Raw genomic sequence first — 17,693 nt, 5'->3', positions numbered from 1 at the left:
TTTATGTGGTGCCACATATTTTTGTTCTTGTGCATCAGTGGAGAGGTGAAAAGAATAACAGAGAGGCGGTGTTATCCCCTGGCCTCTTTATTTGGCTGAGAGCGCAACATTCTTCCTGGCTCTCCTGTGTTCATCAACAGGCAGGGACAGGCTCAGCCCTTTCCTATCTGACAGGAGCACAGTCCAGCAGGTGTTATACAAACAGCAGGCTGATTTATTCACTTTTAACAAGGGAATGGACAGCCGGGCAGCTATGCTGCATGTGTGCTCTATCAGTTTTCCTAAAATATGCAGTCAAGAAATATCTCCTGAGAACAGCCATCAGATGCACCTTTTATTCACGGGCATACTGTACAACGAGAGTAATGCATCCAAAAGAAGATGAGGCTTTTATTTTTTAGCAGAGGCTGGGACCTGGCAAGTTAAATCAGACATTAAAACATGCTGATGACCAGTTTCACTATTAATCACACATCCACATAACCACAAATATATCTGCATGTATTTTGGCCAGACAAAAACACGTTTTTGTATTGCTGTCAGATTTATCTGGAAAATACAGTGATTGTATTTGAATATTCAACACGTGTTTCAAAGAGTTTGTTATGTGTTCGCCACAGCAAGGTGTTGTTGCTATATTCTCGAGAATAGTTTGTATTTGTGCGTGTGCTCTCAGCGGATGTGGCGAATCAAACGCAGCAACAAGCGCAAGATCAGCACCAGTGAACCGCAGTGCCTGTGTGTGTCAATCACAATCTCTCCCTGCCCCCACTCAACCCTGTCCCAACTCTGTGCGTGCGTGTTTGTGCGCGCGCGCGCGCGCGCGCGCGAGAGAGAGAGAGAGAGAGAGAGAGAGAGAGAGGCCAACAGGGTGCAGACGCAAGCGACAGACGCACGTCATCTGGCTCGTTTACTGCACCTTCTTTATGAGTAACAGTTTAGGACATTGTTACCGGAATGGGAGTAGCCCTTCCTTAATAAATAAGAGCTTAAAGGTATGATCATATTCAGGCAAACACTAAATTAACTTTACTGGTTGTAAGTCATGAGGATGTGTATCTCCAGTTTCCCGAGAAGACACATGTGTTTGCTTGATTTTGAGCCTGAATGTGACAATGAAAGATGAATTCTTGGCAATTTCAGTATTTTATTTAAATTCTTATTTGAGATGTAGTATGTGTAATACACACAGGGTGAGCATAACTCGCACCGTAACGCAACGCAACTATTTGACACTATTCAACTTACTGTGCATGTGCCACATCCCCGTGCCTGTATTTAAATCCAATGTAACGTCACTTTAAAAAAAATATATATATATTTTTTTAAACTATCTTTAAAAAAAAAACATTCAAGAGGTTGTAAGTACAATTTCAGTATTAATGCAAACAGAATATCTTCTAATTAGCCCAGTCAGAAATGTGCAAAACACAACAAATATATTATGTAAGTATACAAAAATAAATGAAACTTAATGAGAGCGCCCATCTTTTTTGGTCTTTACTAAGATCAGGAGAAATCAGTTTATCTATCTGCCTGGTTAAGCGTTTGCATAGGATTCGTACGTAACGGTTTTATTGTGAAAGGGCTTCACCGGAAGCTCGTTGATTTTATTCAGCTCGTCTTGGCGGAAGATCGCGCGCAGAAAGGATCGGTTGGTTAAAGTCCTCTGTCTCTTGTAACCGCTCCCTTGAGCTGTCGACAGCCGCCGAAACCAGCCCCGAGAGTGTTCGTTAACTCAGCTTTAAAAAGGCTTCCAGAAAAAAGGGTCAATATATTCGTCGATACTTGTGTCCGGTCAAAGTTTTGACGGTCCAAAATCAATTGAGACTTTTGTATTTTTTTTTCTAACTCTGAGCTACCAGACGGAGCAGCATGGTGTTAAAATCAGAAGACGCTGTCGGTGAGTGAAACAGTCAATAAACTACGTTTTTCTTCTTCGTGTGAATATCTTCTACTTTTTATGAGAAGTGTTCAGGGTGAATGCGTGAAGGTGAATCTCAGGAGTGAGGAGTGAGTGCTGTGGCCTTGTTTACAGTGTTTACTCTGCCATTTGTAGCAGTCACTAAGTCAACTTGGTGCATATTGTATCAGCCCCTGAGGTATTCTAAAAATACTGTACACTGCAAAACACACATGAAGTAGCCCACAACATGAAGTACATTATATAGTGTCAGTCTGCAATAGTAGATAAAACAAAAACAGATGAACCCAAACTAACTTCATTTTGAGTTAAATGCATTAAAAAGAAAAGAAAAAAACTATTGGCCAGTTTAAGTTGACTTGTTATTATACAGTTGCTTCAGTTTAATGTGTCGGTCTGCTACAAGAAATACTAAAGTGCATTTTAAGGTGATCACAGTGGGTGTCATGTGTACACACTTGAGCAACACTTTCTTGGCCTCTGACGCTGAACACAATTTACTAGCTTTTGCCTCAGTGTCGTTTTTCAGTGACTGCTGAGCCATCAGCAGCAACAGGTGTGAGAGCTGACGTCACTTCTCCAACGTCAGCATGGAAGTACCCTGTCATTCATGTGAAGTTGTGTTTCATCCTGCCTTCTGAATATGTTATGAGTTTTAAATCAGCCTATTATTCCCCATAGAAGCTGTACTATTGTTTTAATTGGAAATGTGGACGGTTGTAATTCCTTTACTTGCGGTCACTGTTTTTTTTTTTTAATTGTCACCACAGAGTGTTTTGCTACTCATAAATGTTAATGAGTGTGCAGCCTTTGTAGTCAAGACATAAATCCGTTGTTGCGGGTGCTTTCATCTCTTTTGGCCCGGCCAGCCTGCCAGCATTAATTAGCAACCCTTACGTCACTATTAATCTCGTTAGAGAACAGTGAACATCTGACTGACTGATCCTGTTATATACTGCTGCTCTTTTGTTCTGCTGATGGAGAGTGAGAACTTGCACACTCTTCAGCCTCAGTGGCCCCGCAGAGGAATCCTGGGCCGACACACAGCTGCATTGTGTTGACGGGGATGAGAGTCGATTCTCTTCTAGTTCATTTGTCTCTGCCACTTAGGTCTGGGAAGTTTAAGTAGTCGTCACTAATGGGTCCCTAATGAGGGCCGCTGAGAGCTCTAATGGGCCCTCCAGAACGAGGTGCCCCGCCTGGCGTTAAGGCCCCAGTGGTTTGATAATTGTCATCCTCTTCCCCATAATCATATATTCGTCTTCGTTCTGAATCGCTCGCAGCCCATCTTTCCTCTCAAGCCGGTGATTGTTTTGCACACTGACGGCTGTAATGCAATGGGACAAACGTTTGTGTGTTTACTGTGTGTGCCGTCAGAGAGGTGGTGTTGTGAGTCTGGTTTGGTAGCTCAGCAACACATTGTATAGGCTGCATTGCTGAAATGTTTTAGGGCGGTAATGCCAGTCAATGAAGGAGGCAGAAAAACAATGGCTTACTGGCAACCGGCCAGAGTAACTTTTAACACTGCAACCAATGCGTAGTTTCCTTGTTTATGGATGACATAATCATATGACAAGATGTCAAAAACATCAATACTAATTGTCTATATAGTTTGCTAAAGCCAAACATTTTCCAAAGAAGGCATCAGCCCAAAAACATATTATTTCATAATAAGAAAATCAGGAAGGCATAGTGTAATAAAAAAATACATGTTTTAGTTGAAAATTCATTTTAAAAGACCATTAAATCATTATTCAACGGTTATTATTCTGTTTTGATAATTTAGTAATTGTTTAAGACATTAATCAATGAAAAAAAAAACCTAATTTGCTGGTTCAAGCATCTCAAATATGATTGTCTGCTGTTCTTTCTTTTATGCCATTTGTGAGTTTGATATTTTTGAATTTAAAGTATTATTCGGACAAAACAATCAGTTTCAGTACTTTACATGGGCCTCTGGAGTGTGTGTGTTTCACTGTTTTCAGACATTTTTATAATAGACTAACATTGAATCACTTTGATAAACTTATCGCTGTCTTTTCCCTTGATACCTAACTAGCCCATAATATCACCATGTTTAACACAGCTGACAGGTATTTGCACAGGGGCTTTATTTGCTCTCATAAGCCTGTCGTCACGCAGGCCTGTGAGAAGCTGTATCCTCCATGTGCCACAAATAGCTCAACTCTTCCTGAACTTGAAAATGTGTGAGGGGTTGCAGTAGATAGCAGAGAGCATGGCCACTCTGCTTCGTTTGGATAATAATTAAATTTTGCTGCTTTTTTCTTTCTTTCTTGGACAGTTTAGCCTTCAGTACATTTTTCTCCCTGCACTTATTCGAGTGACTTGCTGGATTCTTTGCAGCAGGTACAGGCACGCCTGGAGTCATTCTCTTCATGCAGGACAAAACTATGTGATCAGTCCTGTTGATAGCGCCCAGAAATTCAAAATGGCACCTGATAGGAGCTTCATATAGAAAGCATTTTGAGAGGGTGTGCTAATTTGCCTACCAAACCTCTGGTGCAGGGTCTGGTTGTGCTTGCATAGTCTGCTCAGCATTATTTGTAGTAAACTGAAGACATCCGCATATTACTGACACACTTTGCTCCTGATGTGGAAAAGCAGGTTTTAGTCTTGTTTATCACATCTCATGTCAAAAAAATAACTTGGCATAGTTAGTTGTTTCTTTCCTTGAAAAAACAAAGCATCTATTGAAAAACATCTGGCACCAGAGAAACTTCGTTAAAGAGGTCAACAATAGACGCTGAGTAGTATCGACATTTTGTTTTTTGCACCAGTCAGGTTTCGGTTGAACATGAATGTTGTAATAGAGCTTACGAATTAAAGTTACGAAGACGGAGGAATGGCTATTTTATTTCACTTCTCACAGGATGGGCGGGTCTAGCTACAGCTTTCACGCCTCCTCTGAACTATGAGAACAGCTCGCAAACAGGAAGTCAGGAGTTTGACAATATGCTTGACAGGAAATGGCATCCCACGGTTTGTGTGTGGGCTATATTATCTTCACTTCTCAATCTCTTTGCCCTCAACACCGAGACAGAAATAAAGAGAAAAGCAAGACTGGTGTCTCTTTCAGCTTTTCCCATCATGTGTTTCTGGATGTGTGTGCGTGTGTCTGTGTATTTTAGTGGCGAGAGAGGATGTTGATATTAGGATAGCCATGATAAGAATCAAGGCCAGCAACATTGGAGGACAAAGGCATGCATTGTGGGTAGAAATAGCACTTCCGCTTTTGAGGAAAAACATTGAGAAGCCTCCTATTAAAACAATTAATGTTGATAATTCCAATAAAATAGAATGGAGATTATTTAAATAAGCTGGTCTTTTGTGTTCATAGTGTGTGTGTGTGTGTGTGTGTGTGTGTGTGTGTGTGTGTGTGTGTGTGTGTGTGTGTGTGTGTGTGTGTGCAGCTGCAGGATGTTTATGCTGTGGGAGCCGTCTGTATGTTTTCTTTACAATGAAGCTGTGTGTACAGGTCACAAGCCTTGCTATACGCTCTCCAGCTCATTCTCTGGTCCCATCATCCCTGAACCAGCTAGGACACTCACTGGGAACTGTTAATGGGATGTTGATGTTTTTCTCAGGGGAGCAACAGCCATTTGAATCTCATGACTCAATCGTGTGGCGTACACCTGACCGGGCTCAGGTTAATGACGCACTACCAGGTTGTTTTTGTGGGACAGACTACACTCCAAAATTAGGGACAGTTTTAACTGTGGAGTGCATTGGTTGAAAAGATGAGATAAGAAGGAACAAATATATCTGTTTTAAAAAACAAAAAATTTTAGAAGGTTTTTTATAGTACCGGTTAGCGCTTAAGGACTTAAATATTTTTTTCATTAAGCAACTTGAGAAGGAAAAATCCCTCTTTGGTTGTACTGCTAATGCTGAGGCCTAAACCTATATTGCGGAGTAATGAGAACACATTGCTTCATTTTACGAGCCTAAAGGGATGGGAACTGCTGTTGAAGTGAATACGGGCTCCATCTATGTTTATGGTTAGATTTTCTTTGGCACATAAACTTTGCTCTGGGATTTCATACATTCCCCATTAAAAAGATCTGCTGGGTTTTTAATATATTTTACAAGATTACACGTTTTCCTGTTTCATTGGATTATGGTTCTTTCCTAAAAGTCAAATGCAGGCTATAAATCATCACTTGCTGGCTAAAAACCCTGTGAACACATGAATCCCATATTGACACTAGTCAGAGGTGCAGAGAGCAGCCTGCACAGCAGAGGGCTCCAGGTTGACTCATGAAGACAGACAGACATGAGGCAAGTGCTCACATCTGCTCTGTGATGCAGACGCACCCGGGGCAAGTATGTGTGTGTCTGTGTTCACACTCATGCTGTAAAAACAAGCCACTCGGGCCCCAATGAGGAGGAATGCTGCATTGTTACGACGTGCCTCATTGGAATCGCTCATGCAGTAGTCTGAACACAGGAAAAGGAAATTACAGAATTGTCTTTAGGACGCGCTCCATTGTTAAGATGGAGGTTTGGAGGTGATAATGATAGCATGACTGTTCACATGACGGGTCAGGAGAGAGGAGACCTGGCTCAAAAGTGATGACTCATACCAAACAGCTCATAGCTCCTCACTGTGGTGTTAACATGAAAGAGAGTAAATGCTCAGACTGTGATCACCATCAAGTTCGTGTGTGTGTGTCTCTATCTCTAAAAATAACGTGGTTTTATATATATATATATATATATATATATATATATATATATATATATATATATATATATATATATATATATATATATATATATATATATAGTTGTTTTTTTTATTTGAATAATGTGCCCCTTTATGACTTTTATGTTTTCTCCGTTGGGCCTCTGGGTCTCATGATATACATACTACCATCTGAAACACTGTTTGTTTGTGCAGGGGGTTAATCTTGTAATCCTAACGAGAGTGCTAGAGAATGAGTCCTAAAACCTCATCTCAAAGTTGATGTGTGTTTTGTGAATGGATTTTTGGTTAAAGGCCTGAAATAAGGTCTGTGGTCAAAGCGAGTGTAGGAGATTTTAACGGCTCTGCGGTATAAAATCTAAAGCTTTTACTTAATGAGGACTGTGGCTAAATGAGACTACAAAACGTCTTCATTCCGACTAGTCCGCCTTCACAGCCCCTTTGTGTTTATACTAATGGGACTGTGGTGTAGTTTGCGTATAGTCTCATGTTATCTTCAGAACGTGTAAGTATCAATAACTTGTGTTTCTGTGTTAACCCAGAATCTGATGGACAAATCCTATTGTTTTGTACCATGCTAACTTCCCTGGCGGCTTACAAAAATGTGTCATCCATGCAGCAGTGTTGGGTGTCAAACAGCAATATGTTTTGATCAACTTCAACTCTACATATTTAATCCTGTGTATTGAAAGTAAAGTTGTGGTAATTGTGATATAGACCTTTTTTATATTGGTGTGTGTGTGGGTGTCTATGGATGGATGGATGGATGGTGTGTGTCTCTTCTGTGTGTGTGGAAGCAGAAAAAGGAATGACCACTGGGTGGAGCCTCCATGTTAATGGCAGTGAAAGTAAAATTGAAAGAGTGGGTAGAGAGGGAGGGAGGGAGGGAGGCAGGCAGTAAGGAAGGCTCCTTCCCCAAATGGACTGTCAGTGTGCCGGCAGCATGCTGGGAGCCGATAGCTGAGCTGTACAGTTAAGGAAACCCGGCAGTATCTCTCTGACTGGAGGAGCAGGCTCCTTCTCTCTGCTACTTGTCATGTGGACGTCCGGCCGGCCTGCGTTAAGCCACAGCGGCTGACAGAAAAACGGACTACTGGGTCATTTTTTTTAAATTTATTTTTGTATAACAAGGAAGAGAGTGGGAGCTCTTTGGAAGGACGCAAGATTGACACTTTGGAGGATTTCTCCCACAGGTTAGCGCTTAAGTTTGCTGATGCGAATGTGTTTATTTCATTTGTTGAATTGAACTTGCGTTGTTTTCCACAGGTTTTTGGGTGTGTAGCTCGTCATCTGCTGTGATGTGAGGCTTTGGTCAGATTTCATTGACTATGTGTCCACCCCAACTGCACTTTGACAGTATTGAAGATTAAATTAGCGAGGCTGGGCATAATGCATTCTACCCAGATGCGAAAAAAAATAGGATTAAAATAATTTAAAGTGCTTGTGGTCTGACTTATCGTCAGCTTGGCCGTTCTCTCTTTCTGCAGCCTGGTTTGTTGTGTTGTGGTTAAGGCCGGTGACTGGAGCTCCACTGATTGATGGTTGAGCACGACTGGGCAGTGTGCTGCTGTCATTGGGGGGGTCAGGTGTGTCTCTACCAATTGGTAAAAAGGCATATATATTTGTTTGACTCTTCAGGATTGTATATGATGTCGCTTTATGAACAGCAACTGCAATTGTACTTTATAATGGACGTCAGTGGCCAAAAAGGGAACTGAGATAACCAACAAATAATGTAACAAGTAAATGCCAAGGATGCTGAAGCTATCAGTCCCCCTGCCTGGGCCTTGTTGAGGAATGTCCTGAGAGGCCAAATGCAGACACAAAGGGGAAGCTGTGATCGTCCCACTGCTCTTCCCACTGTCTCTGTGTTCTCCTGCCATTCGCCGTCCCACACCTCCGTGGCCAAACACAAGGCTCCTTCTCCTGTTACCTCTCCTCTGTCGCCCTTCACCTTCTCCTACCCTCAGGCCAGGTCGGGTTGGATGCTTTGTTGTGGCTTTTTGATCCATAACTGGTGGTCCATCTTGGGCTAGTATTGGGTTTTGTGATGGGCAGCAAAGCATCTGAAGGTCAGAGGTGAACAAGTTTGTATGGGCCTGTGCCCACATTAAAGACTGGCATTCCTTTACAGCCAAGTGCTGCCCTTTGTTAGTGTGCGTGTGTGGGTGTGTGCGCGCGCGCACATTTTAAGTATATATGAGGGGAGTCCCCATGGGGTTTTCTTTAGTAATGAGATTCAGTCTCGGATCAGAGATCAGCGGATGAGATGTTTACGTTTTAAACCACCCTTTGTTGTTCAAACAGCAGGAAAGATCACAAAGATTCGAGCCATTTTAATAGACCTTAGTTTACTTGTGAGTCTGTTTTTGTCTGTACCCAGCTCATATAATCGATTGTGTGTGAGTGTGTTGTGCTGAATGCATTAAACCTCATCATGAAGTAGACTGCGTCTTGTTACAGCTAGCACTCTCATTGGTTTAGGATAGGGGTCGATTGATTGGAGCCTCTAGGGACCTTGAGGGTGGAGGGTGCATTTTGCAGTTTAACGTGAACTATCCATGTAACTATAAGGACAAAAGCTGTACAGCAGCAACAACAACCTCAGGGAACAAGGGGAGGGAAGGAGGGCTGAAAAAAAATGGTTGGATTGGCTAGAAACTGGAAGAGAGTACAAAGGAGAAAATCAGGGGTGAGAATCTACAGGATGAAGAGTAAGGGATCAGGGTAATCAGGCCTAATGTCAAGCGTGAGAAACCAATGGATGCTGTTTCTTTCTCAAAAATATGAAGGAGAGAAAAACAAGCTGTGGACACAGAACAGATGAAGGACCATGTGCAGGGAGATATTTCTGCTCTCGGTGTCATTCATCTGCCTCCATTGGTGCATGCACTTCATCAAAATGTAATTATGTACAGGCACACTGACACGTGGCATGTGCATCTCTATGCATATTCCCTCAGTCAGCAAATCATCGACAGTGTTGTAGCATAACATATGCATTGATATTTCCATCTGGTCCAATAGATGTAGAGATAATAGATTCTGTGTCATTTCCCTATTCTGATCTATGTGAAGCATACGTAGATATGTCTCTTTTAAGTTCACCTAAATGTGTATCTTGGGACCCTGTCCAGTATTTGTCAGTGGGCGCATAGGTGAGGAGCTTATTTAGGTAATAAGATTTTTTTTTTTAGCTGAGAAGAGCTCCCTAAATTGGGTCACATCTGCAGGGAGGAGGGGGGGATCCTAAGCACTCAAGAATTCTAATTTCCTTATTTTCCGAAGAGAGTTCTTCAGTGATCTGGGTGGAAATGAGACGTCTGTCTCTTCTACCAGGATGGCAATGTGTTTTAGTGGGCTCTGCCGCTGTGGGAGATGGAGCTATAATTGGTATCTCCCTTGGTGTCACCTCCCCTGAGCTCTCCGCTGACCCAGCCCTCACTAAAAACTACTTTGCCCATCTAGGAACTCGGCAGACTCTCTTAAAAGCAAACGATAAAGGACATGCGTTGTTAGAATGTTAAATGGGATTTAGGGCTCAAATGAAGCATTGTGGTGAGTTAATGTTAAATGCACAAATGGTTTGTAAGAAGTTCTAGTAGTGGGATAAGGATCTGCCGATCCAAGACTGGGCACCATGAGTATACTCAAAGGGAACGTGTTGAGTGTTTTGAGTTGTAAATTTAGGTAAAACAGCACTTAGTAGTAATGAGGTCCAGGACAATGCAAAGCAGGCCAAAGATCAGGTTACACTGTCCCGGATTTGGAACGGATTTGGAGGCACTTTGCACCACTTCACACCATTTTATTCATAGTTCATTTCTGAATACTTTTCTTGCCACTATACTGTCAATGCTCTGCCGTGCTTCCCAAACCTTACTTTGGTTAATGGTCTCTCTATTTGAAGCATTTTGCCAGAATATAATGGATATAGTCTGAACACCACAATCTGGACAGTTCCAGGCAGATAGTGTTAGTGTTGAATGCTAAAAACAAAAAGCAAGTTTCTTAGAGCTGACACGGCGCCAGGCACGACGGGAGACGCACTGTGTCGGCCCACGAGCGTCGGTGTGTGTGAGGGTGTTAAGCATGTATGTGTATGTGCGTGCACGTGACTGTAGCGTGGTCTATGTGCCTGGCTGCACTCACTGCCTGCACGCCTCCGTGTGCATGTGATTCCCCTGAATAACCTGCTTTCCGGGCATCGTGAATCCCTGAAGGAGTGAAGATGTGGGCGCCCGGTGTTTCTCTTGTCAACTCGTGGAAATCACTACATACAACACCTGTCTCATCGCCGTAGGCCTCCTCTGCTTCTGAGAGGCTCCTGAAGTCGGATATAGACAGGGCAGATGAGGAGTGGTTCATGTTGTGCATGTGGAGGGGAAAAAACACCACATTTCCTCTCCTATAAACTGCTCCTCGTACTCGTGTCACTGCATCCGAGAGACATGATACTATGTATTATTATTACTATGTATTATCTTTTTGAAGGTGATTGGCTTCCACCACAGATTCAGATTTTCTCCATCTCTCTTTCTTGACTTTATTTATTCTGTCTGTCTTGTGTCTTTGCCATTTCCTGTCTGTTTACCGATGACAGCCTCTTTTCATTCGCCTTACCGTTGCAAGACATTTACCAAATGACAGCCAAGCAGCTCGCCCAGACCGAAGGGAACCAAGCAGCGCTCATCATTTACTCAAGTGGATGGGTTTTCCCCCTCATCTGCTGTGTTCTGGGAAATGACACCCACTTGGTGCCCACCTTTGGCACATGCGTTTCTTGAAGTGGTCTTGATTATTTTGGGTGCAGTCGGAAAGGGAGTGATGTGTGTAGCTGGCTGGCTTCTCAAGTAAATTCGATCGTGTGGGGGACAACAGATGACATGTGGTGTCAAGTTAGAAATGTCCTTTAATCACAGGCCGATGGCCTAAAATACTTATTCCCTAAGCTACTTGTTTGTGCTCTTGTAGGATGCAAGGGAACATATAATTTCCATCCTAAAATGATAACGTTCCTTTGCTAAATTGCTAAATAAGTATAGTTCTTTTCTGCCGCTCTTCTCGCCTGTCAGTCTTTCACTTTGTGGTCCTATTTTTTTTTTTTGTTTAAAGGCAGTAGTTGTGTTGGGTCCGGCTGTCTTGTTTTGTTTGGCGGGGCTCCCTTCAGCGTTCGTTCGCCGCCGAACCTGACATCACATTTCCAGAAAGAGGAATAAACGTCCAGCTTTCAGCTCATCCTCCACGTTGCTCTTGTTTGTGCCGTTGATCTCGCGGCTTGCTCTGGGTTTACTTGTCCAGTCAATCGGGAGGCGAGATCATTAAATGCTAGAAGAACCCGTATTCTCAAACCTGTCGTGTGTGTGTGTGTGTGTGCGTGCGTGTGTGTTTGTGCGTCTTGGCCTGTATCAAAACATTCATGTCTTGCCCAATATGAGCCGCTATCAAGGAAACAAAGGTTGTACAAATATTTATTTTGGCGTCCGCTCTCCTCGTAAATGAGAACAGTTGTATAAATCTAACCGTAGTTTCCATGGATACTCTGAACATTTGGGATCCGATGAACAAGGCCGGTTCGTCACGGTAACTGTAGGCTGTGAGGTATTTGTGAAAGGTCAACCTCGAGTGGACTGCTGGCTCCCCAGCCGTCTGAAAACGAGTCGGGAAGACAATGTGGCTTTGTTTTGTCGCTCCTAAACGGCCGGCTATAATGCTCTTGTGCTCTTCTATTGTTGTTAAATATTAGCAGACATTGCAGTGAATGTCATGGGTGTTTTCCTCAAGATGTTGAGGTTAGCATACCTGCTTTTATTACAATAAGTGCTCTCCATTATGCATCACATATTTTCTTTCGAGGATGTCATTTATTTAGGATTTTACGCTTGGATAAAATCTTCTTTATGGTAATATGAAACGAGCTGATCTTGCGTTTTTTGCTAATTGTGAAGTTATTACATTAAATTTCAAGTTATGAATGCACAACGAAGCTCATACTTTCCGGATGGCTGGCCTTCCCTCGCTTTATTGATTGCTGTGCCAGATTTTGTTTAGCTTTTGTAACCACTGACCTCTTACTGCAGGTACCTGCGTTCACAGTTTAGCCGCTCACATTTAATCAGAGAATTTTTGCAGTTTTCTTGGGATATTGAAAGCCCAATATTGAATGAATGTTTTAATTTAGGAGAGTAAAGAAAAAGTCTGAGGCAGAGGTGGTTTTTCAGGTCATTGTTGGCATCATAAGTAATATAATACCATGTGTTAAAGAATCCTCCGTCTTCATCTTCCATCTCTCTATAACCATTACCTTGTTAATCGTTTGCAGAGGTCCACACAGTTAACCCTGGTCTCCACCCCTTTAACCTTTGACCCCTGTTGCTGAAGTAATGAGCGGAGGAGAGGTCACGGGAGGTGGCTTGTGCTTGGCCACTGGGGCAATCAGGGAAAGAGTAGAATGATTTTCCTACATAACCGCTGGGACTTGAGCCACTCATGACACTGTCGGGGTTCGGTGGGTTTGATTGCAATTTGTGTTAAATATCTCTTGTCTTGTGTTACTGCAACACCTTCTCAGTGCAAGCGTCCTCCAAACAGCGCTTTGCAGCAGTTATTTATCTGCAGACTGGTCAAATGGTTGGCTCCTTACACTTTTTTCTATATTTCACAGGAGAATTCACCTTTCACTAAAAAGTTGGTGAGAACATTAGATTGTGTATTTTTTCAGCCAACGCAAACACGTTTTTGTAAACACTAAGAGGAAGAAATCACTTCCCTCTAGACATTTTAAAAAAGCTTATATAGAAATTTGTATTTTTACTATATCCATTCACAAAAGTGAAGTCTTTTTTAAAGTGCTCCTTCCTGCTGCAAACTTTGTTTTATTTTGGTGTCGATGTTTCATACGCTCAGTGTTTGTTTGCTATCAAATCGGTCCCTCCTCCTCAGCCCATATATACAGTATATGTATATTGTTTTCTGCTTCAAAACACCCTCTGTGGCTCCACGCCGCTTGCCGTGGGCATTCAATCCCTTTCTGATATCAAGGGGAATTATGATGTTATTTCTGTGCACTGAGATACCCTGAGAGACACGCCTCAGGCGATAGATATGCATAGAGAAGGATTAAGGTGCATTACATTTCCGGCGACTAACCCTTTATCCACTCTCTCTCATCTCTCCCCAGTGCCGGACGACCTCACCCCAGAGGAGAAGCAGGAGCTGGAGAATATCCGCCGGCGCAAGCAGGAGCTGATGGAGGACATTCAGGTATTACTGGAACGGGATATGGGGGCTGTTTGTACAAATCTTATGACACAACATTGGTGAAGCAAAAAAAAAGAGTCCTGAAAATATTTCACCCCAAGTGGAATGTGAGGTATTTCCTGCTAAAGGCTCACTTCAAGCAAACCATTTCTGGTAACCGTTTAGCCGTTTGCATTTTGTAGACGTTCTGTGTCTCTTATGGGTGTTTTTCTTTTCTTGAAATGTGCTGTTGAACATAACATAAGTATAAAATGAAGATAAGCACACAGATCAAATAGAATGAAGCTCTCATGAGGAGAATGCTCATTGCAGCCATTCGAATATCCTTCTTGTACTCGCCGATTTCCAAAGAGAGCCAGGATTCAAATCAGCTTGGCGCGAATTTCCCTAAAGGGGTTTGTTTGATTCCTGTCCATGGCCCATGATCATGTTTTTGGCTGTTGTCTGGACCAAAGTGCAGAGCTGATTACTGAAGCAGGCTGCTCAGGTCGGTTCTGTCACTCAATAACCGGCTCTGTCAGCGAATGACACACATGGCTGACAGAACTGTCATGACCCGGCAGAGAGTTGGCTTCCAGATGTCCCAGTGGGCAACTTTAACTTCCAGTGGACTGACGGACCGACATTAGAGACATGATCCGACACCCTCTCTTTTATGAGCATGCCCTTCCCCCCTCTTCGGTCACCACTGCTGTCCCGGTCCTTTCCTCCCCTCTTGTTTTCTGCACACAAACCCCTCTCGTCCTTCTCAAGTCCTACACCCTCCTGGGCTGGTCCTACCACCAACACAACCACCCACTTCCCTGTATGAACACCGCCTTTTGTTTGCGGAGGCAAGCATCTGAGGAATGTGTTGTGATTGCGCAGGCATTGAAAACACAGATGTTCCCTTTGTGGTTTGGCTTAAAGATAATTGATATTATGCACGAGTGCATAATGCATGAATAATAAACTAACACTGTAGCTGGATCTAAATGAAGAGACTCGACGATTGTAGCCTTTTACGTGAGGAGCTGCGGCCTCACATGGTCAATAATAAACCCTCTCTGTATACAGGGCTTCTTATTATTCCACACTTTGACGTCACCCTCTCCATCCTCTACCCGCCGTAATGCCCTTATTGCGCCAGTCTGGCACCAGCGGTCCTGGCTTGATCAACTAAATCTGCCTTTAAGGCCATTAATCACTAAAACGCTACACACAATATAATCCACTTTTCCGCTTTCTTACTCCATTTGTATTGAGGTTATCCATGAATGTTCTCTGCCTAATCGAATTCAGGCTGAGAGGATTGTTCAAGAGGACACGCATACGGAAACGCATGCGTTGATATGTGAGAAAGACAGTTGCTGTCTGTTTTTGGTGAAAGGGAACTGAGGAGAACTAGATGTTCCAGCTCATCGGAAGTGACTCTGCTCTCTTTGTTGTTGCTGGATGTGATAAAAAGGCCACCTGGCCCGTAGATAAATACAGGTGATTCAGAGACGATGGCCTCTCCCTTGGCACTCTTCGTTAGAGCAAATACAAATACTTTGCATGCTGTTTGTGTTGGTCACACTCGCCCACACCTGCTGGTGTCAGGGAAATCAGAAGGCAGATGTTGAATTCATTATCACGACATTTTAGGACTAACATTTATGTCTTTTCTGCAGCGGCTGAAGGATGAGATAGCAGAAGTGACGAGTGAGATTGAGAACTTGGGATCCACGGAGGAGAGGTAAGAAAAAGGGATGTGCCCCCCTCCCACCCAAAAAAAAAGACAGATTTCCCTCCCTGTCTTGCCAAAATTGGCTTGTTTGCCTTCTATTAACTTAGCAAATTAAACTGTCAATTATTAATGTTTGATGGGCAGGTCGGGCTATCCCGTCTCACCAAATACGCTTCTTAAATTGGCTCTGCTTTTAAGGCAGTTTAAATGTTTCATCAGGCACACCCCCATGACGGGAGGCCTCATTGAATAATGCAGCGGGTGTACGGGCAGAGGCAGACAATGGGTGGACCCGGGGGAGGGAGGGCTGATGTTTGGTCTACTCAAGTGGATAGGGATCCCATCAGCTACCGAATAATCCTTCCTGGATCTAAAAGCCATTAAACGGTAGCAGCAGCTTCTTGCAATCAAAGCTTTCTTCGATCCATTTCTTGAATGAAATACATGCAGTTTCTGCCGCTGCTGTCGAGTGTTGAACTTTTGGCAGACGAGAGCCGGAGGAATGTTTCTGCGTGTGAATCAGTGGGAAGAAATGGTGACCTGACCTCTCACCGGTGGGTGATGGAGGTGTAACCATGGTGATGGCCGACTCTTTTAAGTGCAGTTTGACCCCTGAATAACTTGAGGCCTGAGAAATGACATGTTCCCATATGCATGATGTTAAACATTGTTTTAATGCTTTGTCATCAATATGGAGGCAGAGCCGGCCACTGCCAAACAAATGGAAAATGTTAATGGGGAAAAAAAATATGAAATCAAAATATTCATTTGTCAGACTAAAAATGCTATTTAAGGAGATTATCTTCAGTTTGGGGAAATTGTGATAATATACTGTACAGTTTTATAACATTTTATAGACCAAATGCTTGAAAAAAACTGAAGAAATGTTAGTTGTAGCCCTTTTTGTTAATGTACAACATTATTAAGATCTACCAACAACAACCTACATCTTTTTTTTTCCAGAAAAAATATGCAGAGAAATAAACAGGTGGCCATGGGGCGTAAGAAATTTAACATGGACCCCAAAAAGGTAAGTGGAAGAAATTGTTGTGATTTTTCAGAAACGTAATTTATCCCACATGTTCTCAGTAGCAGGAAGTGACCTGGGGCCCTGTCTCTTTTTTAGGGGATCCAGTTCCTTATTGAGAACGACTTGCTGAAGAATACCAGTGACGACATTGCTCAATTCCTCTACAAGGGCGAGGGCCTCAACAAAACAGCCATTGGAGATTACCTCGGAGAGAGGTCAGGATGAAGACTTTCCCTCTTATCTAACCATCGTAACTCACCAGCACCCATCCATGTTGTTGATAAAAGCATGACTAGCGAGTGCATATTTTCCGGATTGCCGTTTCCTCTTAGTCAGGCACACGCCCATCCTTTCGGATTATTGGTCCCACATTTTGACCGTTCTCTCAAGCTGATGTCCGTTACTTAATCGCCTCCATCTGTCTATGATTATCTCACTCATTCATAAGTTACGGATCAAGAGACTCAGTACTCAAGAATGCATGTTTTAGGGTAATTCAAGATTTTACTCAAGAGCTGAGGCCATCCCCGATAGAGGGAACACATAACTCAGGTAATGGTGTTTGGCCTGTTGTACAAAAGGGGCTGCAGGGCAGGCACGGTTAAAGCCAGGGTGTGGTCTTTGAGGTCCAACCAGGAAATGGACTCCTGGCTGTTGATGGATGCTCTTCGTTTCATTCATTATCTAGCTCTCCACGTGTTTTTGATTCTGTGAGGAGGGGCCGCAACAGCGTGAGAGCCTTGAAACACGATTGGTCACTCGTCCACTGGGAATGACGCTCGTGACTGGACATGACTCTGTCAGCGAGAGCCCCTTAGAGCCTCCACATGATCCCACAGGGCGGATCATTTACTCTGAAGGGCATGAAGGTTGAGAATGATGTCATGATTGAGATTAGATGATAAATTAAAGGGAGGCGATGTGGAGTATGAAGCGTATCGCAGACCTTTTAAGACCATGTGAGTCAGATCACACTTCAGTCCTCAGACACACAGCACCTTTTATAAGCATAGATTAGTCTGGGCTTCCCTCAGCATCCACCAAA

At 43.1% G+C, this 17,693-nt stretch overlaps 1 protein-coding gene across 5 annotated transcripts in view; it reads left to right on the top strand.

Moving 5' to 3' along the window:
- Positions 1-17,693, top strand: part of cyth1a (cytohesin 1a) — a 36,904-nt gene that overhangs the window by 11,243 nt on the left and 7,968 nt on the right. For 3 of the 5 annotated variants that reach the window (XM_068578106.1, XM_068578104.1, XM_068578108.1), the window contains exons 2-5: positions 13,831-13,913; positions 15,563-15,627; positions 16,582-16,648; positions 16,745-16,863. In XM_068578106.1, the coding sequence (XP_068434207.1) occupies positions 13,831-13,913; positions 15,563-15,627; positions 16,582-16,648; positions 16,745-16,863 (334 nt within the window). Of the gene's footprint in view, positions 1-1,649; positions 1,904-7,609; positions 7,844-13,830; positions 13,914-15,562; positions 15,628-16,581; positions 16,649-16,744; positions 16,864-17,693 lie in introns of those variants that run through there. The other 2 variants (XM_068578105.1, XM_068578107.1) reach the window with 2 other exon arrangements.

This window comes from Clinocottus analis, unplaced genomic scaffold (genome assembly GCF_023055335.1).
Source record: "Clinocottus analis isolate CAN_PGR_092001 unplaced genomic scaffold, fCliAna1.0.p SCAF_16, whole genome shotgun sequence".
In the NCBI taxonomy this organism is placed as follows: Eukaryota; Metazoa; Chordata; class Actinopteri; order Perciformes; family Cottidae; genus Clinocottus; species Clinocottus analis.
The sequence above is the reverse complement of the archived record's forward strand: the minus strand, read 5'-3'. Positions and strand labels throughout refer to the sequence as shown.